Raw genomic sequence first — 23,411 nt, forward strand, 5'->3', positions numbered from 1 at the left:
TCCTCTTCCTCCTCCTCCTCCTCCTCCTCCTCCTCCTCCTCCCTCCATCTCCATCACCTCCTTCCTCCGCTCCGCCGGCAAAACAGGAAAGGAGCCTTCCTCTGGGGTTTATCCTTTGCTTTTCAGAATAAAAGCGTGATTTACAACCCTACAGGCCTCAGACAAACATATCAAATACACGAAATGCGCACACAACTGAAACAAGCAGTCATTATAAAGCCACGACAGAGAACAGACCTGAGTGTAATAGTCATACAATGTAATAATGTTATTACTTTAATAATTTATATGGAAAAATTCATGTTTTACTTTTATTCTGAAGGATGTAATTGCAAAGCGGAAGTCTTTTTCCATCGTGTTACCTGAAATATCATGGTCCTCTTCCAAAGTAAAAATACATTGTCCTCCACACCTCCACCAGCGTCACGCAGACACGTCATCTCCCAAGAGGAGAGCTGCAGTCAGACACTGTTGTACAACCTGGTGTTCAGATCACATTAGAAACCGACAATGATCATGATAAATATATTTGAATTATTATAACAAGTGTTGATGTTTAAATACAGGGCTAATTTGAATATGAACAAAGAAAAAATATGTTTGTGACTGTATGTAGATTTGATAATCAGATCATAATAAGAATGCATTTTAAATTGTCAACGATATAACCAAAGCATTGTCGTCATTTGAAACCAGAAAAGATTCATTTCCTTCCTGACGTGCAACAAACAAAAAGACACGTAAAAAGGCAGTCAAATGTATTTGATGTTTTTATTTAATTCATGTTATTTCTGCAATATTGTATGTTACATTTTAAGGTTGTGCTCATTGTCCTTTTTATACTGTTTACTCCATGTACTGCAATGGATCATATTCTTTAAGATCGTCAGATGGTGTGTGTGTGTGTGTGTGTGTGTGTGTGTGTGTGTGTGTGTGTGTGTGTGTGTGTGTGTGTGTGTGTGTGTGTGTGTGTGTGTGTGTGTGTGTGTGTGTGTGTGTGTGTGTGTGTGTGTGTGTGTGTGTGTGTGTGTGTGTGTGTGTGTGTGTGTGTGTGTGTGTGTGTGTGTGTGTGTCGCTATCCTGTGAGAACCCCCTAACTAAAATGAACAGATTTGGAGATACATGGTTGTCATTAGATAATCTGTTGATGTTATGTAATGTTACATTGAGGGCTGACAGCAGTGAGTGATCCATAGCGGAGTGCATTTGAATAGACTGGAAGCTTGTGTTGTCATACTCTGATGATTATTGGAGATGTTGTAAATCGGACAGAATGTAGGGGTATACAATCACGAAGCTGACCCCAAGAGCCGTGGCTCCCTCTGGTGGGGGGGTTTAGTATTGCAAAGAACACATGTAAGTATTTACAATAGGGCAGCGCCCCCCGCAACAAACATTGGTTGCTCTTTGATATAATTTAAAATATGTATACATTTCATATGTATTATTGCTACATAAAAGTTATCTTATTTCTGATACTCTTCACTCCATTAGAGAGAGATCTCTCTCTTTAATTGAGTGAAGAGTATATAACTGGTTTAGTGTCCTTTAAGTCACCATCAACATGTTGACATTGGAATATTCTAGCACTACAGTGGAAATTACATTACATTACATTGCATTTAGCTGACGCTTTTATCCAAAGCGACTTACAATAAGTGCGTTCGACCAACAAAATACAACTTGAAGAAAACAGAATCATATAAGTACATCAGGCTTCATAGAGCAAAAACATTTCAAGTGCTACTCAACTGGCTTTAGAAAAGCCAGTCCTTTATTAGTATAAAAGTGCTTTGTTAATAGTTCTATCGCTCGAAGTGGAGTCGAAAGAGATGAGTTTTTAGTCTGCGCCGGAAGGTGTGTAAGCTATCTGCCGTCCTGATGTCAATGGGGAGCTCATTCCACCATCTTGGAGCCAGGACAGCAAACCCACGTGTTTTTGCTGATGGGAACTTGGGTCCCTCTCGCAGCGAGGGTGCAGCGAGTCGTTTGGCTGATGCAGAGCGAAGTGCACGTGCTGGGGTGTACGGTTTAACCATGTCCTGGATGTACGAAGGGCCAGATCCATTCGCAGCACGGTAAGCAAGTACCAGTGTCTTGAAGTGGATTCTAGCAGTTACCGGAAGCCAGTGAAGGGAGTACTTCTACTTTTACTGAAGTACAGAAGAAATGCTGCCTTTATTTCAGACAACAAGCCAAAGAGGGCCAGATGTCCGGACAACAAGCCAAGTACATGTACTTGAGTAAAAGTAGAAGTACTCAGATCATGTACTTCAGTAAAAGTAGAAGTACTCAGATATTCAGGAAAAGTAGAAGTATTCAGATCATGTACTTCAGTAAAAGTAGAAGTACTCAGATCTTGTACTTCAGTAAAAGTAGAAGTACTCAGATCATGCACTTGAGTAAAAGTAGAAGTACTCAGATCATGCACTTCAGTAAAAGTAGAAGTACTCAGATCTTGTACTTCAGTAAAAGTAGAAGTACTCAGATCTTGTACTTGAGTAAAAGTAGAAGTACTCAGATGTTGTACTTGATTAAAAGTAGAAGTACTCAGATATTGTACTTGAGTAAAAGTAGAAGTACTCAGATCTTGTACTTAAGTAAAAGTAGAAGTACTCAGATCATGTACTTGAGTAAAAGTAGAAGTACTCAGATCTTGTACTTCAGTAAAAGTAGAAGTATTCAGATATTGTACTTCAGTAAAAGTAGAAGTACTCAGATCTTGTACTTGAGTAAAAGTAGAAGTACGCAGATGTTGTACTTGATTAAAAGTAAGTACTCAGATATTGTACTTCAGTAAAAGTGGAAGTACTCAGATCATGTACTTCAGTAAAAATATAAGTACTCAGATCGTGTACTTGAGTAAAAGTAGAAGTACTCAGATGTTGTACTTGATTAAAAGTAGAAGTACTCAGATATTGTACTTGAGTAAAAGTAGAAGTACTCAGATCTTGTACTTAAGTAAAAGTAGAAGTACTCAGATCATGTACTTGAGTAAAAGTAGAAGTACTCAGATCTCGTACTTGAGTAAAAGTAGAAGTAATCAGGTCTTGTACTTGATTAAAAGTAGAAGTACCAGAGTGTAGGAATACTCTGTTACAGTAAAAGTCCTGCATTCAAAATGTTACTCAAGTAAACGTAGAAAAGTATTATCATCAAAATATAGTGAAAGTAGCGACAGTGAAAGTAGTCGTTGTGCAGATTGGTCCATTTCAGAATAATATATATGATATGTTTTATAATGATTGATCATGAAAGTGTTCTCAAAGCTGGTAAAGGTGCAGCTAGTTTGAATGACTTTGTATACTGCAGGGTAGCTGGTGGATTTACTCCAGGTGGAACTAAAGTCTGATTCAACACTTGATTAGATTTCACATCATTCATCCAGATCTGTGAAGTAACTAAAGGTATTAAATACATGTAGTGGAGTAGAAGTACACCATTTACCTCTGAACTGTAGAGGAGTAGAAGTACAAAGTAGCAACACTTGAAATAATCAAGTAAGTACAAGTATCTCAAAATTGTATTTAAGTACAGTACTTGAGTAACTCTACTCAGTTTCTTACTGCAGGTACGTTATGTGTGGTAGCAGCCATCCACACTATAGATTAAACAAAGCAATGTTAATTCTGTTTCCAATTTGTTTAGATTTTCCCTTGAAAAGTAACAAAAATAACCGATAAGAGTACCGTTAAAGTACCGGATCGATAAGCAGTATTGGTAAGAGTAGTAGTACCGTTAAAATCTTAACGATACCCACCCCTACACACAAGCCATTGATAGGCATGCTATGTGTGGAATAGGAAATACATTATTTGCAAGCTGCTGTAAAAATAGTAGTTAATGATGATTATTTTTTTCATTAACAGATTTTTGAATAAAAAAATCTACTATTCAGGGAAGTAGGGCTACTAGTTTCAATTAGGTCTGACCATTATTTCACAGTGCACAGGATAATCTGCCAATACAAGCACTTTCGTTCAGTGGTTCCCAAAAGTGGGTCGCGGACCCGTTTCGAGTGAGTCGCAGATGTGTGAGTTTTTTTTGGAAAAAAGTCAAACTTTTATTTTGAAGACCCGATTTTCTAACGCTGTGCATGCACTAGGCGTTGGACAGGGGGTGTTTCTCAATGTCGAGGAAGGCTCCTCCAGAGCCACTATTTCAAGGATGCTACGTCATCGAGTCCCGCCGAAGGACTGTTTCAATATCCAGGATCCTTGGAATTCTACCAAGGCTGGCTTCCTTCATTGCGGGAAATTTCGAGGCTGCACATGTATATCCTCCGCGGTCTTAAAATCCCCACAATGCTTTGCGCACGGACCAATTTCCCAAATCTTTGGCGGAGAATTTAAGTTAGCCCAGTGTTTCTCAAAGTGGGGGGCGCTTACCCACAATTTAAAGTAAGTCACACAGACTATCTCCTCTTTACTCTTTTTCTCTCTCTGTGTGGAGCAGCAAGTTCAGCAGTCAGAACAAAGTGAAGAACAAACAATGGCATAACATATTATTAATATGTCGGGTATACATTTACTTAATTTCTTCTCAGAGGGTACCAGAATGCGTAGTTTATATAATAATAATAATAATAATAATAATAATAATAATGCATTACATTTTTTATTAGAGCGTTAGTATTTCTAAAAATCTCCTGGGGGAGAATCCCCCCAGACCCCCTACTGGGGTTGGGTTTTCAGCATAGAATATAATAGAATTGGGAGGGATGAAACCCTCTGTAATGGTCACACATGCAGAGCACACAGCACACAGTGAAATGTGTTCTCTGCATTTAACCCATCCTAGTACCAGGAGTCCAGTACTAGGAGCAGTGGGCAGCTATTGTACAGCACATGTGTGCCTTTTTATGTTATACAGTTCAGCTTTGATTTCATCATATAATTAAACCTTTTTTAAAAGCATACTTTAGTTCTGTGAAGGGATATAAGGGATATACTGTATGCACTGTACTTCACTTTAATTAATATTGTATGCTGAAAAGCGTATATATATATTACAGCACGATTTTTTGTTGAATAGATTTGAGTGGTTCAACATTTCGGGTCGCGATTTGTTGACAAAGGAAAAAAGTGGGTCCCGAGGCCTGACCAGTTGAGAACCACTGCTTTAGTTCATGTTCAGTCCATAATAACATGTAAAATGAAGTTGGATCTCTGTGTCTTGTTATTATTAGCAGAGAAAATGTAATGTTTGTACAACTACAATTATTAGGCGCTTTCACACCGCAGTACTTTTCCCACAAAGGTTCATCTGTACTTAGTTCATGAGAACTCTTTAGTTCTCATGAACTAAGTACAGATCACGTTCACACCGGAATAAGTCCCTGGGGGTGGATTAGGCAAATGAAGCCGCTGACGTCACTTCTTCTTCTTCTGCTTTGGGTTTACTGGCAGGCCGCAAACAACTTCACGGCGTATACTGCCACCCAAAGTCCCCGGCCGGAAGTCCCCGGAGTTGGGGACTGGCTTTTTTGGAGTTTTATGGGGCGTGGTTTGCAATCCGCCCAGCCAATAAGAAATAGGAACCTTTTTCTCCGACGAAAGTCCCTGCTCTCTAGCAGGGACGGAAAAGGGGGTGAAAAGGTTCTCATGAACTAATTTGAGTTCCGGCTCTTTTTGGTGTGAACGCGACCTTTCGGAACTATATCGGAACTAAAGTGGGAAAAGTACTGCGGTGTGAACACGCCTAATGCTACCAATCGAGGTTGGTACCAGCGGCGCCGGATTCATTTCAGAAGTGGGGGGGGCAAAAAGTGTGTGTGTATGTGGCATACTTGCCAACCCTCCCGATTTTCGCGGGAGACTGCTGATTTCATTGCCCTCTCCCGGTTTCCTCCCGGGGTCATATTTATCCCGCATTTCTCCCGATTTCTGACTAGATCTGATTTGTGAGTCACGACCTGTTTCATTCCAACATAACGCTCCAAATGTTACTGTTTCCACTCGGACTTCAATACAGCTACACCATTGTTTGGTTTCCATGGTAACGCGTCTCTTTAGTAGCGCGAGGGTGTTCAGCATGGTGAGGAAGATAGTCACAGAAAACAGAACAAGAATGGACAACTCGACCCTCTGCTCACTCCTTTCCTGTAAATTAAACTATACAGACCAGCCCACACATATGACAGCGCGGTTGCTCCATCATTCCATCTCTTCTTTTTCCTGCTCAATACGCTCTTGTTTACAAGCTGAATGTTGACTGGTGTTCGACTGAAGTAAGCGCACTTTTTTTGAACACACTCTCTGTGAAAATGAGACTTTTCGTGTCGGTTATTAACTCCGGTATTTACAAAGCTGTCATCTCCACATTTGGAGAAAGTTACAAGCCGTTTGACAGCAGCACATCTGCATATTTCACAGAAGGCTCGTTTAGTGGTTTTGCAAAGAATGAACCACTCTCTGTTTTTGTACCATTCTGCATTGAAATACCTTTCTCTTTGCCAGGACAATCTAGCGGTCTCCTTTTTATCTACAATTAGCTGTGCAGCTTTACTCGTCTCAATGTCCCGACAACAAACCTCCACGCAGTCGGAACCAGCCTGTTTCGGTTCACAGCCGGTGTTGACAGCCTCAGCGGCCGCAGAGCTGCTGCTTTGGGGTTCATCTGGCTGCGCTGGTTCTATGGTTGAAGGACCAGGCTCCGGAGTTGTGGATGTCAGGGATGTGACATTGAAGTTGTTGAAGTTCAGTTTGGTTTGACTGTATTTTATTTTATTATGCGCTGGTTCTTCTGACATGTTTGCAATATCAATAGCTAGGTTAATGCTGACACAGAACAACGTAAGAAATAAACAAATATAAGCTTTTGTATTGGTTGTAATGTACATGGATGCATTTGAATGGTGTGACAATGTCCTCTTTGATTGGATTAAAATGTACATATTCTTCCTGTTATGTTTGCCTGCTTTATTTTACCTAATGCAATATATGAACCTCTGTCGCTGCCTGTAGCTAATGAGATTGTCTTATCATCTCCTCAATTTGCAAAAATAACAAAATATACACAACTAGATCAGATCGGTTCTTTTTAGATGCGACTTTAGAGTAGAGGGGAATTATTGAAACAGGATGTACAGTGTTCCGCGGCATCCGCTGCTGCGAAAATGTGGGGCAGGGCTGTAAAGTGGGGGGGCCAATGACCCCTTGGCCCCCCTGCTTCCGGCACCCCTGGTACCGGGTCAGGGGGATCTTGAAAATATTTGGCTGTCAAGTTAACGCGTTAATAACGTGTTAATAACGCGTTAATAACGCGTTAACGCAAAACAAAATTAACGGCACTAATTATTTTAACGCGATTAACGCATGTGTATTTTTATCCTCGGCCGCCCCGTAGTTTCAGAGTGCATCGAGTTTAAAATATCATCTACAAGCTGATGCTGATAGCCCCGCTCCTGCCGCCTGCTTGCGGCAGACCACACTTCCATGCTCACCGGCAGGCACCGACTGGCCATCGGGAGGACCGGGAGGGTGTGTGTATGTGTGGCGAGAGAGAGAGAGAGACCTTACGTGTATTGTTGTTGTTAGCATCTGGTGCTAGCTAGCTGCGCTAACGGATATAAGGAGCTGTTTAAATGAAAACAGAGGAGCGACATTTCGCCACAACTGCGCCGAGCACTTGACTTTATGCAGGAAGCCAGACAGTGGGACATTGTACGAGAAGTCAGCACACTCAGCACGGATAGTGCGCGCAACATGATCGCAGCGTCCAGGCAGCTCCCGTTCGAGCATATGCCTTGAGTTGCACATAGCTCCAACGAACACACACACACACACACACACACACACACACACACACACACACACACACACACACACACACACACACACACACACGCACATACCATGTATACATCACTTCAGGGGACATTACATTGACTTACATGCATTTCCTGGAGACTTATCCTAACCTTAACCAGAACCAACACATGCCTAACCCTAACCCTTACCCTTAACCTTACCCTTAACCTTACCCTTAACCTTACCCTTACCCTAACCCTAATCCTAAACTTAACCAAGTCTTCACCCTAAAATTAATGATTCCCCTCATGGGGACCTCCAATTTGTCCCCATAAGGGAAGCCAGTCCCCACACGTGACTTTGTAAACAGATTTAGGTCCCCACAAGTAAAGTAATGCTAGACCACACACACACACACACACACACACACACACACACACACACACACACACACACACACACACACACACACACACACACACACACACACACACACACACACACACACACACACACACACACACACACACACACACACTTTGTATTGTATTCATGAATGAGAGAGGTTCCAGGTTGAATTGAGGTGAATATTTGTAATGTTCAGAGGTTGTTGTGTTTAATATTGTTCATTGTTCAAATGATAATAAACATTAGCATAAAGCATATTTGTCCACTCATATGTTGATAAGAGTATTAAAAACTTGAAAAATATTCCTCTAAGGTACATTTAGAACAGATAAAAAATGTGCGATTAATTGGCGATTAATCGCGATTAACTATTTTAATCGACTGACAGCCCTAGTAATTACCCAAGGGGGGCCTGACTGAAAAGGTTTGGAAATCTCTGCATAAACATATACTGCATCTGCAGCGTCACTGCCTCGTCTCCTGATATGTGGATGTTTTTAGATTTCAGAGATTAGAGTCTTTGAATTGAAATGAATGCTGCAACGAAAAGTATACATTGACACAGTAGAAAACACATATTTGACAACTCTTTTGATGATTGAAAAGTTGATATAATAATGACTATATTATTCATTAGAAATTGGAGAACAAGTTATTCACAGCTTCTTAAATGTTCAGTTTTCCTGCATGTCTTTATAATATATTAAAGTGGACATCTTTGGGATTCTTCATACAGATTTTTTGTATCTGTATGAAGATACAAAAAAAAAATCTTCATAGTTGTTTTTTAATCTGTTTTTAAATGTTCTTTGTAGTTTTTTGTGTGTGTTTGTAGTTATTTTGAGAATCTTTGTAGCAGCTTGTTTGTGTCTCTCTCATGAGTCTGAGTAGTTGATTTGCAGTCATTTTGACTTCCTTTTCAGTTGTTTTGTTTCTCTTTTTATCTTTGTGAGGTCATTTTGTTTCTCCTATAAGTTGCTTTGTCTCTTTGGTCATTTTGAGTCGCTGTGTTTGTGTGTGTCTCTGTGTAGTAATATTGTGTGTGGTTGTTGTGCTCTGTTTTGCAGTCAGCTGTAGTCTTTTTGTTCTCTTGGATTTTTGGCTCGTTAATAGTCCAGTTTATAAGGTGTTTACATTTTAAGTCGAGTGTGAGAATGTACATGTGCAGTATTTAGAATACTTCAGAATAATGATAATGTATCTTTTTGTTATGTGCTTTCTATTCTACCACAGGTCTGTTCTGATTGATTGATTGATTGAAAAGTTTATTAACAGCTTGTATATTGGGTACAGTACAGTACAGCTCAAAACATACAATTGTTAAGGGGATGCAGACCAGAGAAAGACTTTCGTCTTGTTTACATCAGGGTCCCCCATTTCCAATTCATCACATCATTTAAGACATATAAGACATATTTGACATACAGATGGCTTATTTACAATTTACATACAGGTGGTTTTTTACATGCAGATTGCTTGTTTACAATTTTCATTTTAGATTTCGTTCTAATACATCCTAACCGGACATTTAAGACATACCAAGTCTACAGATATACAGTTAGTAACAGAGTCTAAAATGCGAGTATATACATAGATGGGGGGGGGGGGGGCATCTGATGATGTGGCTGATCCAACCACTGCATCAGGCTTTTTAACAGGCTTCTGCTTTTCTTTATGATAGCAAGCGTTAAAGCTTCCTCATGAAATATATTCATCATCAATAGCATCTGTCTTTCAGCTCTCTCCCTGCTGCTCCCCCCCCCCCCCCCCCCCCGCTTTCACTCACCCCTCCCCCCCCCCCCTCTCTCCCTCCCTTTCTCCTTCAGTGATCTTCAGCTCAGCTCGGAGTCATGAGGTAAGAACGGAGCTCTCCTTCTATGTATTTAAATCACATTATTATCGTATTGTATGTATATGCTACCCGGGTAAAGCGTGCATCCCGAGCCTCCTGCCCTCTCTGACTCAGCTCGGCTCGGTTCGGTTCGGCTCAGAGCTGTGAGTCACAGACAATGCGAGGATGTCAAATCAGACGCTAGAAGGCTATTTCTAAAACCTGCAGCATCAAATCCAAATATGTAAGCTTTAAATCCGATTTTTATTATTTAGATTATATTCTCAGAGCTGCGTTTTTATCCTGTTTCCATTCCATCCATCATTCATGCGATGTTTTGGGGGTGCGTCCTCTTCTCTTTCTCCTCCTTCATGCGGGCGGACGATGGAGGGTGGAGGGATGATGAATCATATATGTGGACAAAAAAAGGCTGCAGCGAAAACCCATTTCAGGGGTCGAATATAAAAATGGAAAATGTTTGCCGGTTTGATAGGCCTAGTAAGTATCCTTTATGGTAAAAAAACAACAGTGTGGACCTCCATCACACGGTCTGCTCAGGTCCAGCTGTTGGATCTGATCTCAGGTGGTTTCTTTTCCGGCTGGCTGATGATTAGTGGCCGTGAACGTCTCCTGCGGTCTGTGTGTGTCTGTGCTGCGTTCACGGCCCTGCTGTCTCATGACTCTGGCTCAGTAGTGTTCTCTGTGTTTATGTGGAAGCTATCCTGATGGTATCTGCATGTTTTTAGATTCGTAGGCCTATGGCTGTTTATTCCGGTCTGTATTGACCGTTTAGGCTGGAACAACACTGGGTCAGATCTCTTTGAAATTAACTCAGTTACTGAATAGAAACAACGGGGCATTTTCTTAGTAAAGTTACCTGGCTGTACAGGAATGAAAAACTTGTAATATAATTTCAATTTCAAACACAATCAAGCATTGTAAATATTTCACCATTTTGTCAATGTCAATGTCAAAATGATAATTTCACACAACGTTTCTGTTTCATAATGAGAAGAAAGAGCAGAGAATATTGTTTAAAACTTGTAAATATTTACTCAAAAGATGAATATGATTGAGCTGGTTTAATGTTTTTGAATAAAATTAGACTATATAAGGTTAATCTATCATTTTCATTGATTAATGCCATAGTGTACACACAAGGTCAAGTATTAATAACTCATTTATTTTCACTCTGTCTGCCTTAGATGATGATTCATTGTTTGTTTGTAGCCTTTATTTAACCAGGTGAAAGCCCCTTGAGATCAAAAGATCTCTTTTTCAAGGGTGACCTGCAGAAAAAATGCATAGATTCAAGATTGTATTTAAAAGCTTGTTTGTAATCTTACAAAGATGGGTTTAGGAGTAATGATCGCCAACAGATGTGTTCTAAATAACTGTAGAAGTTGTATAATATATCTCCAGGAGAGTCTTTAATAGTCATCTCAACTACAGGATTCTCTCAGTTCTTCTCTTACAATCATAGTTAGGGCACGTGATATTATATTTCTTTATTACGTCGTAGAACAGGAAACCGAGGGAGAGGAAGTGAAGGGTAAATGTGACCCTGGTGATCAGAGATGACCCGCGTCATGAACACAACACAGGCAGGCACACGTCCGTGGTTCTGCTTTAGTGCAAAGGTTGATGACGGTCTGTCTGTAGTTGGACTTTTCATTACCTCTCTTAATAGAGTTGTATATTATCCAGAATCCTCAAGATCCCAGAGCCTGATGCTGCTGACAGATGAGTGTGATGGAGGGTGTGCAGGGTGGAGGACTCAGGGTGTGGCTCATTCTGTCTGTTTATTGACCATCGTCAAAGGACATTTCAGAAATTCAACCTTTAGAATCAAAGAGAAACGTTCATGATGACCAGTTTCACCAGATTCACAGGAAAAGAGGAGAACTGATGGTTATGGCTGGCTTTTGTATTTTGGTTGTATAATGACTGATTCGTTTTGGTTGTAAAGGAAGAATAAAAAACAAAACAATTTATAACATAAAGTATAAGTCAAAAGTGTTAAACCTAAGTAGGTTATACTGCATGTACTTATGTTATACTTATACTTATGTTATACTTATACTTGTGTTATACTGCACTTTTGGAATGTGTAACTCCAAATTAAAATACTGAAATCATCCTGGATTTTTTTATTTATCCGATGGCCAAAGAGACCAGACTATAATCCTAATCTTCAAAAAAGATATTGAAATCAATTTGAGTCCTTCCTGTTTTCTGATCTGCTCCTACTCCAACAAACAAACACTTATATTCCATTTTTATCTTTGAACATTATGGAAATTCTTTTTTTCATATTTCTTTTTGAAATCGATTTTAAAATGTTAATTAATTACATTTCTTATTATCATCCTTCTTATATTTACCTTCTAGTTTGTGGGACAACATTCAAGGATTGCATTTCCTTAGTAAAACATTGTGATTTGAAACGAAATGTACCTTCTTCTTTTTACATCCTTTGCTTTCCTACTGTTGGAAAGATTTATTGACAATTCATTTATTTAATGTTGTGGTCACTGGTCAAATGTCTGATTGTCCTTAAATGCACCAACAGGATGTGATGTCTCTCAGCTTCATCTGCACATGAGGAGAATGTTTGACAGAAAACAAGCAAATGTGTATTTTCTTAGAAATGTAGTGAAATCCATCTGAAAACTGAGTGATTTAGTAAATGGAGGCTGGTCACCAGAGAGGTGTGTGATGTGGAGTTTAGTCTCAGTGTGTGGGACACTGAACTGTCTGGGGTCAAGTTTCAAACTAAACTTCAGGTTCTTTTAGCTACAAACTGCAGAAAGCTATGTGGCTTTACAATAAATATGAATTGGTCATTTAAACCTGGAACAGCTTCTATTCAAACATACTGAGAATCGACAAAAACGTTACAATTTGACATTTATAGGTAATATGTATTTAGTTAGTGTTCTTCAAAACAAAGCTCCACATTGCTTATGTTACATCAAGTTTAAGTTACGGATAAAGTTAGTCAAATCTGATTGAATAGAGCTTGTAGCATAATGTGCTTTAATGGTTGACTCGTTGGTGTCTTTAGAGTTGTACTAATGGATATTCTAAAACACGCAGAGTGCAGTGAAAGTGAATGTTTTGGCTGTTGTTGAAATGAAGCTGTGTCTGCAAACCACAGCCTAAAAGACAGACAGGAGGTCCTTGTTCTCTGAGCTGAAGAGGCATTGATGATGTCACATTATAAAACGTTGAATTTTAGGAAAGTTGCGTAGCTTCAGACGGAGAGAGCTGAACGTCTGCTGTCCAACACTGACCTGACCTCCGTCCTGCTGTAGAGCTGAGGCCAGAGAGCTGAGGCCAGAGAGCTGAGGCCAGAGAGCTGAGGCCTGAGAGCTGAGGCCTTAGAGCTGAGGCCTGAGAGCTGAGGCCAGAGAGCTGAGGCCAGAGAGCTGACGGCCTGAGAGCTGAGGCTTGAGAGCTGAGGCCAGAGAGCTGAGGCCAGAGAGCTGAGGCCAGAGAGCTGAGGCCAGAGAGCTGAGGCCAGAGAGCTGAGGCCTGAGAGCTGAGGCCTGAGAGCTGAGGCCTTAGAGCTGAGGCCTGAGAGCTGAGGCCAGAGAGCTGAGGCCAGAGAGCTGAGGCCAGAGAGCTGAGGCCTGAGAGCTGAGGCCCTTAGAGCTGAGGCCTGAGAGCTGAGGCCAGAGAGCTGAGGCCAGAGAGCTGAGGCCTGAGAGCTGAGGCTTGAGAGCTGAGGCCTGAGAGCTGAGGCCAGAGAGCTGAGGCCAGAGAGCTGAGGCCTGAGAGCTGAGGCCAGAGAGCTGAAGGGTCAGTGAGCTGAGGCCTGAGAGCTGAGGCCAGAGAGCTGAGGCCCAGAGGACGCTAGGAGGCCTGAGAGCTGAGGCCAGAGAGCTGAGGCCTGAGAGCTGAGGCCAGAGAGCTGAGGCCAGAGAGCTGAGGCCAGAGAGCTGAGGCCTTAGAGCTGAGGTCTGAGAGCTGAGGCCAGAGAGCTGAGGCCAGAGAGCTGAGGCCAGAGAGCTGAGGCCTTAGAGCTGAGGCCTTAGAGCTGAGGCCTGACAGCTGAGGCCAGAGAGCTGAGGCCTTAGAGCTGAGGCCTGAGAGCTGAGGCCAGAGAGCTGAGGCCAGAGAGCTGAGGCCTGAGAGCTGAGGCCAGATAGCTGAGGCCAGAGAGCTGAGGCCAGAGAGCTGAGGCCAGAGAGCTGAGGCCAGAGAGCTGAGGCCAGAGAGCTGAGGCCAGAGAGCTGAGGCCAGAGAGCTGAGGCCAGAGAGCTGAGGCCTGAGAGCTGAGGCCAGAGAGCTGAGGCCAGAGAGCTGAGGCCAGAGAGCTGAGGCCAGAGAGCTGAGGCCAGAGAGCTGAGGCCTGAGAGCTGAGGCCAGAGAGCTGAGGCCTGAGAGCTGAGGCCAGAGAGCTGAGGCCAGAGAGCTGAGGCAGAGAGCTGAGAGCTGAGGCCTGAGAGCTGAGGCCAGAGAGCTGAGGCCAGAGAGCTGAGAGCTGAGGCCAGAGAGCTGAGAGCTGAGGCCAGAGAGCTGAGGCCAGAGAGCTGAGGCCTGAGAGCTGAGGCCAGAGAGCTGAGAGCTGAGGCCCCTCATGGAGCTTCTGCCCGACAGCTCTCTGTTTCCTCAGCTCATGTTGGAGGCGTGGCATCAGGGTTCTGCTGCACCTTTTCAAAGTACTACAGATATTTGTGTATAGGGTCTTGGAATTTGTAAATATAATAAAGATAAAACAAGCCATCCGCCTTCATAAGTCACAGAGACAGAAGCAGCATACTTACAACAACAACAACAACAACAACAACAACAACACAACAACAACAGCTACATGGCCTTGTGTTTGCAGACAGGAAGTGTGGGTGCTCATTCACTCTATGATCACATGACTGTGTGTTGTTGTGAATTAAGCTCATTGATTGTGCTGCCGTAAGAGCTTCATCCACCCTCTTCCTCCTCCTCCTCCTCCTCCTCCTCCTCCTCCTCCTCCTCCTCCTCCTCCTCCTCCTCCTCCTCCTCCTCCTCCTCCTCCTCCTCCTCCTCCTCCTCCTCCTCCTCCTCCTCCTCCTCTTCCTCATCCTCCTCGGCCTCCTCCTCGGCCTCCTCTTCCTCCTCCTCGGCCTCCTCTTCCTCCTCCTCCTCCTCCTCCTCCTCCTCCTCTTCCTCATCCTTCTCCTCTTCCTCCTCTTCCTCCTCCTCCTCGTCCTCCTCTTCCTCCTTCTCCTCCTTCTCTACTTCCTCCTTCTCCTCTTCCTCCTCGTCCTCGTCCTCCTTCTCCACCTCCTCCTTCTCCTCTTCCTCCTCCTCTTCCTCCTCCTTCTCCACCTCCTCCTTCTCCTCTTCGTCCTCCTCTTCCTCCTCGTCCTCCTTCTCCACCTCCTCCTTCTCCTCGTCCTCCTCCTCGTCCTCCTCTTCCCTCCTCGTCCTCCTCTTCCTCCTCCTCCTCCCTCCTTCTCCTCTTCCTCCTCCTCCTCCTCCTTCTGCTCTTCCTCCTCTCCCTCCTCCTCCTCTCCTCCTCCTAGGCCTCCTCCTCCTCTTCCTCCTCTTTCCTTCCGCCTCCTCCTTCTCCTCTTCCTCCTCTTCTTCCTCTCTTTCTCCTCAGTCCTCCTTCTCCTTCCTTCCTCTCCACCTCCTCCTTCTCCTCTTCCTCCTCGTCCTCCTCGTCCTCTTCATCCTCCTCCTCCTCTTCCTCCTTTTCTGTGGCACATGCATGTGGTGCCCTAGTGAGTAGGCACCAGGATGCTGTGTGTGGTGTGACACAATGTATTAGAATCCATTAGCTCAGCCTTTAGCATCTGTAGGGCAGTGACTGTTAGAGTGTCTCCCCTCAGTCTGATGTCAAAAGTCACCCTGGTTTCATTCCACATGATAGTGAACAAACATCCTGCCTGTCACAGTAGCCCTGAACCCTGGGACACACTGAGAGAAGTGCACTGTGTTTTCAGTGACAGATCTGATTGTTTGACTGCAGTCGCTCTACACACACACCGACGCCATTTTATTCTCCTCCTCTCTCTGCCTAAAGGATGCGGTTGCCAAGGTAACCAGACAGGGGGAAACAGGAGGTACAGAGGAGGGGGAGGGGGAGGACGTGGGTGGGAGCGATCAACACGCTCTTTGTTCAGATACACAATCCACTTTCAATGTGTAAATGTTTATTATTGAGAATGTTACTCAGAAAGTCTGATTATACAGAAAAACGTAAGCAAACATTATAAATACATAATTAAAATGCCCCAATATCTGCATCCATCTGTATCTACAGCCATCTGTGGCTTTTACATAGTGGACATGTTCACACAACACTACATCAATAGAGGTTTCTCAATACTCAAATTTCCCCTCCTTGACTCCTATCCTCGAGACTTAGTCCCGCCCACAGGAGATGCGAGCGGAGGACTGAGGAGGGGAACCGAGGAGAGAGGAGGGGAGCCGAGGAGAGAGGAGGGGAAGCAGCAGGCGGTTAGAGAAATGAGAACTCCTCTCCTCTGAGCGGTCATTTTAAAGAGACGTCCATTAATGATGACAGGAGGCACAGCAGCCCTCTGTCTGATGGACAGATGTGTTCATGACCACTTATATATTTACTTTGATTCATTCACAGTGCGGTGTAATGAGACAATAACAGGCTACAGATGCGGACACACACACACACACACACACACACACACACACACACACACACACACACACACACACACACACACACATATATTTATATAAATATATACAATTTCAGAATCAAACAAGTATGAGAGCACTCATAATAACGTAACACAATCAGAGACTGGATATATCCCCCCCTCTCTCTGGTCGCTGAAATGGGGAATTGAAATTACGGGCCAAAAGTTGTATTTACAAGTAGGCCTATTAAAAGTAAGCAGAGGACACCAAACCAACTGAGACCCGCCTGTCCGCCTCATCTACGCACTGTACAACACACACACCTACACACTGTACCACACACACCTACACACTGTACCACACACACACCTACACACTGTACCACACACACACCTACACACTGTACCACACACACCTACACACTGTACAACACACACACACCTACACACTGTACCACACACACACCTACACACTGTACCACACACACCTACACACTGTACAACACACACACACCTACACACTGTACCACACACACCTACACACTGTACCACACACACACCTACACACTGTACCACACACACACCTACACACTGTACCACACACACCTACACACTGTACCACACACACACCTACACACTGTACCACACACACACCTACACACTGTACCACACACACACCTACACACTGTACCACACACACCTACACACTGTACAACACACACACACCTACACACTGTACCACACACACACCTACGCACTGTACAACACACACCTACACACTGTACCACACACACACCTACACACTGTACCACACACACCTACAGCTCCTAAAGCATAAGCCGTTGTGTATTTTATTATGTGAAGCACTAAATGGTCTTAGAAACATCTGGACTCTTTGTTTGTAGATATCTACTAAACTAAAGCAAATAAAGAGAGTAGGCCTGTTATACTGAGTGATATATATTATACACACTGCTCTGCTTTCTGCATGGACCTTACAGCTGTTCTCTCTGGAAACATCGTGACGCGATGAAAGCAGTTTCTAATATAATATCCAGGGGATGCATGCAGAGCTGTCATTGGCTGAGATAAGTCCGGCCGTGCGTCACGCCTCCACCGTTCCCGGAAATGCATCCGTGGAGGAACCATCAGTGTATCCTCGGTTAGAGCTCCTCCAGAAAGACTCCTCGACGCTCGATCCTCGAGTCGAGGAGTCGAGGAGGGGAAATTTGAGTATTGAGAAACCTCTATGGAAGTCCTCTGCAGCAGGACGGGGGAGAGGAGGAAGATTCAAGATTACATTTCTTTATTGTCATTAGGTCTGAAAACACATATTGAGAGATGATGCACGAGAATGAAGTTTCTGTGTTTTCTGCTGAGTTGGATTCTCAAATTCACTCAGTTCAATGTGTTCAATATAACGTTATGATTCAGGTTTCAGTGCAAAGACGAGACAGAAATAGATTTAAATTCTTCCATTTAAAGTGTTTCTATAGATGTGTGTTCACGTGCCCCAACACATTTCATCAGAATATAACTGCGGCTGCTCGGCTGTGAAATGAGGAGCTTTTCCAACTTTATTGACACATTTCTTTTCATTCAGAATCAGAAATCTGGAACTGTACAATACAACATCAGAAAGATAGCAGATAAAGTGAGGGGGAAAGTCAATAAATAACACAAGTACACAATAAGTGATACACAAAAACAAAGTGGCATGTAAAAAATGTTGCAGTATATTTGTTGTTAAGAAGAATGACCACAGTAAAGAGCTAGCTGGTACTATATGCAAATTGTAAATAAACTGAGAGAAAACAGATCAAATATAGAAGGAGGAGAAAACAATACTGGAGAAGGCCCCACATCTTGCATGGAAACAATATGTGTGTTCCTGCGGTGATTCATAAAACAGAATCTCAGCAGCACATAGTCCTGATCACCTCATGTTCCCCCTCATGGGACAAAGGTGCAGAAAGAAAACATACACTCCAACCAGGAAGGTTATTAGAAGCTAAAATGTCTTAAGTCTCTCCAATCAGGTCGGTTACAGGAGGCTTGTTTTATACAGATTATTCTGATTCATTGTGAAATAAAGGGGACCCAGTAAATGCAGCGAGTCTGAAGATGAGGACATTTGACTGTCATGATGAACATTAACCATGAGACACTGGGTGCAAGGCAAGGTAGATTCATGATACTATTTTCATGTATGTGAATATTCAAAGTGACTGAGGCTCTAAAAGAAGAATATCTGAGATGTGGTGGAGTGGAAGCAGACAGTATTAAGTCAATGTGTTTCATGCTTTGTCTTCTCAAAGACTGTCTTCCTGTTTCTCTCTTCTCGTCGTCTCATATAGGGGTCACATGCTTTAGATCCGTCGTTGCCATAGAAACTGCACGGTTGAAGGTCTGCGTTAACGCTTGTTTGAACTCTCCGTCTGATTCGTTATCCTCTTGGGAGCTCCCACATTTTCTTACCCAGCATGCTTTGCCAGCAACTGCAGCAGTGACATTTTGTTTGTGTGTGTGTGTGTGTGTGTGTGTGTGTGTGTGTGTGTGTGTGTGTGTGTGTGTGTGTGTGTGTGTGTGTGTGTGTGTGTGTGTGTGTGTGTGTGTGTGTGAGTGCCAGATGACAGGAGAAGCAGAAAGAGACATCCCTTGATGTAAATGTGTCACCATGGCGATAGTGGGCGAGGGGGATGTTGGCCTGATAGCATGTCACCATGTCATACATGTATATTAAAAATGTCTTTAGATTGGTGCTTGTGCAAGCTGCTCCTCTACAGGACAATCAAAGTTACCGCGGCACAGATGGTTAAAGCTAGGGCCTCCTAGAAAATAGGTTCCTTTATTGAACTGTTACTGACTGAACATGTCTCTGACGTGAATCAAGAGCTGTGAGTCTTTTTGTGGATCATTTGGTGGAAAACAAACCTAATACATATAATTATTGTCCTCATTATTTTCATAGAGAAAGTAATTCAGTCGGTTTCCTTTAAGAATTATGAGTAGGTGATGCAGTGTGTGGAAGTTTCATGCAGCCTTTTTTTGCAGGATCAAGTTTCAAGCTATTAACTATCATGTGCACGGCAACTAGAGAGAAGCAGTGGTTGGCAATACAAAGCTGTCAGGCTCCCACCAGCCATGCTTGATGATGTATGGATAAGGTCATCCTGAAAGTGTGATCGTGATGATGTTGCTATCTCTCTCTCTGATCTGTTTCAGCACCTGTGCTGATTTTTCGGATAGAGCTGCAAAGATTAGCTGACGAACAAATCTAGCGTCACTTTTACCATCAGTAAACACACAATGGTAGTGCACACATACATGTAACCCTGACACATGTGACCCTTTCTATACATACAGTGGCTTTATGGCTGTGAACAGTAGATGTCCTGACACAAAAGGATAGTTCAAATCAGATGTAGTAAGAGTAAAACACAATGAAACAGTGTCCACATGAAATGACAGTCTGGATCAGGTTCCCCCACCTTCCTCCTACCCACAATCCCCTGGGGTCAGCTCCTCTTAATGAATGCAGCAGCAGTGATATTTGCTGCACTGACCGCCTGCTGACTTCAGATCTGCTGCACTGGGCATAAAAACCTGACGGCAGAGATACACAATCTGAATAGCATCAGAGACAGTCAGTTGTTTTTGATACATTGTCTCAAACATGTTGGTCTGTGCTCTGAGTCTGGGCTGCAGTGAAGGTCACCATGTGACTCACACTGAGCATGTGCAGTATGACCTCACTGTGACACACAGACTGCATGTGAGCCTGGCTTTATTGTTAGATTATTCACTCACTCTGCATGTCTCTCTAAACTGAGTCGTGACGAGACACTGTTACGTCATCCTGGAGCAATATGACATAACAGTTATTAAGGAGGATAATAGAAAGCACAGAAAAGACAATAGTAATGCCAGTATGCAACCCTGTCTGCTCAAATATTCTAGTAGTGTCAGAATGGTTTAAATGAAAGGTTACAATGTTTCGAGTCAGGTGTTGATATGAACACTGGAGCTGTATTCCCTATGTCCATACTGCACATTATTAGATCCTTTCATCCTTTTGGGGCAGCGTTTATCTGAGTCAATGAAACAGAGTAGATGCAACACTGCATGTTGTAATGAACACTGACTTTGGAAGATCTTCACTTGCAGTATAAAAGTGTTGCAGTAAAACAGCATCACCTCTCTTTAGCTTTACCCAGGAACCTGTGCGTTGTTCAACTATAAAAACATTAAAAAACATTTACTTTTCTTTGAATGTTTTAGGGAAAAATATGAAATATCTGTTGGTTTATGTTTTCAAATCTTTACAATAAAAACATGATATACTGTACGTACAACTATGTTATTTAAAAAAAAAAAGTCAAACAAAGATTACAATACAAAGAAACTAATGGATGTCTATGAAGTTGGTTAAAAACTCATCATTTATATCAGAATAATATTTATATATTTTATAAAAGTAATTTTTACAATATAAAAAGTGAATTTATCTATTGTTTTCCTGTTTGTACAAAAAAACAATGTTTAGCAGATGAAAGCAGCGAGTGGAGAGAGTTTGGTGTTCAGACTGTTAGAGGATCAGAGGAGTGCAGGCTGGAGCAGCCGCAGGACAACTTAGATAACATGTTATCTAACACACACACATGGAGCCAGAGTGACAGATTTGAGCCATGACTTAGTTCATTTATTTTCTTTAAAATATGGACATCAGAGTAGTGTTCAGGGAATATGTTCCTAGAGCCACACCTTTGACCCAGTGTATCAGTTTGTACTGCCCTCACTGAGCACAGGCCTGCAACCTTGGGATGCTCTCAGTGTTTTGTCTCCCTGTTCCTGCCTGTTGGCGTCAGCTGATGGAGGAGTTATAGTGCTTTGCAGCATGATGATTATTCTCTCAGAGCTAAATACATGGGTCTCGGGAAAGATATTCAGAATTGGTTTGGCACCGCTGTGTTTGTCAATGCTACGGCCGTAACTTCAAATCAATTCTTCAGTGTTTGCCATCATGTCCCAGCTCTCCTGTGTTCTCATTGTGTTTCGACTCCATGCTCCAGAGGTTTCTATTGCAAGTAGCATTATAATGGTAACATATATATTTGTGCATAAGAACCAGATGTCCTGTACTGTATGTATACAATGCTAATCCTCAAAGCTAAAGCTAAAGACTAAAAGGAAATGAAAATAAATCCATACAAAATACAAAAGGTGTCTGTACAGGGTGTGAGCGGAGAGATTTAACTGTTCCCTCAAACAGGTCTCCACAAGGGTTGATTGACAGATGACCAATAGTATTCCACCAGAGCGCTTGGAGCATTTCCACTGACGCTGCCTCTGAACAACAAACCATTTGGTGGAGGCACCACCCTGTGTGACAGTCTCTCATCCATCAGTCTAACACCTCCTCCTCCTGCTCCTCCACCTGCAGGAGGCACTGCCCAGTGTGAAGATGGCTTCCTACGATCAGCTGGCCCACCAGGTGGAGGCGCTCCGTAAGGAGAACTCCCACCTGAGAAGGGAGCTGGAGGATAACTCCAACCACCTGTCCAAACTGGAGACCGAGACCACCGGCATGAAGGTCAGTGTGGAGAGTACACCAACCAGGGGCGGCGGGTACTGTAGGCTAGGGAAGGCTAAGCCTTCCCAAATATTTTTGTCACTGCATCCTGGTAAAATAAAAATATAATGTTTGTGTCTTTGACATTAGCGCTGCTATGCAGCCACCTGTGCCCTGTACCACGAAGCCAGTTCAACAGACCCTGGATATGCTTGAGTTATCTTAACTAACCCTAACAAACGCGATCTCGCTAAACGGTCCTACGGCGCTGGTTATCAACTCGGTAAATCAAGCCAGGGTTTCTCTCTCCAGCTGAGAACGCGTTCACGTGAAAGGGGCGGGGTTAGCTACATTTGACCAATCACAAACAGGGACAAGTGTACTGACAGCGCAGCGTCATACTTCATTAATGAAAAGTAAACTAATATTAGACAAATATTAACTTTAACCATCCATGATGACTTAAACATATAATCCAGGATACAAGCCACATAGTTGCACCTGCAAGGAGAATACAGAACAACTCGTTAAAAAATAACTACCAAGTGTTTGAAAGCGTACAACAGTTTTATGATATCACTGCCCCATCGACACTATGGATCTGACTTTAATTAGGCTACATTTGACTTGAGTGTTTCGTCAAATTAATGACACTATAAGTGTTGCACGGCCAGATACGGCTCGAGAAGCTGACTCAGATAAGGAAATATTGTGATATTATTATATGATCGATGATCTGATTGATGATGTGATGTCAGTGTGATATGAATGATAAGTGCGACACGCCGGCGTCTTCTCTGCATACGGCAGTTTAAACTGTATTTCCTTTTTCCTGTAATATGACTTGATAGATTTAAACTCCGCACACTGAGCTCTGATCGGTCAGCAGGCGGTGCTTTCACTGAGTTGATCTCTTTTCTATAGACGCCGGAGGCGGGCAGCGTCAGGTAAAAAAAAAGTGATTCAGCCCTCCCAAACCTGAGCCTCACGCGCCGCCTATGACACCAACACCACCATCACCACCAAATCCAATGCAAACCACCAACACAGCCAAAACCAACCTAACACCACCAACACAAACAGCAACACCGACAACATCAACACCACCAACTTGACTAACACAGATTTAAAGGAGCTAACCGTTGGTTTTACCTTAAAACTTCATACCGTGTATACTTTATTTTCTGCTGAGAACTTTTCCCAATCATCCGTCATGTTTTATGTTCTTCACCACCTCT

At 42.9% G+C, this 23,411-nt stretch overlaps 1 protein-coding gene across 3 annotated transcripts in view; it reads left to right on the plus strand.

Annotated features, from left to right (window-relative positions):
• Window positions 1-9,966: 9,966 nt before the first annotated feature.
• apc2 (APC regulator of WNT signaling pathway 2) overlaps window positions 9,967-23,411 on the plus strand; it is a 69,313-nt gene continuing 55,868 nt past the window's right edge. The window contains exons 1-2 of one of the 3 annotated variants that reach the window (XM_034235681.1): window positions 9,967-10,014; window positions 22,045-22,194. In XM_034235681.1, coding sequence (XP_034091572.1) covers window positions 22,066-22,194 — 129 coding nt within the window. In that variant the 5' untranslated portion in view covers window positions 9,967-10,014; window positions 22,045-22,065. Of the gene's footprint in view, window positions 10,235-10,263; window positions 10,489-22,044; window positions 22,195-23,411 lie in introns of those variants that run through there. The other 2 variants (XM_034235680.1, XM_034235679.1) reach the window with 2 other exon arrangements.

Source organism: Gymnodraco acuticeps, unplaced genomic scaffold (assembly GCF_902827175.1).
Source record: "Gymnodraco acuticeps unplaced genomic scaffold, fGymAcu1.1, whole genome shotgun sequence".
Lineage (NCBI taxonomy): Eukaryota > Metazoa > Chordata > Actinopteri > Perciformes > Bathydraconidae > Gymnodraco > Gymnodraco acuticeps.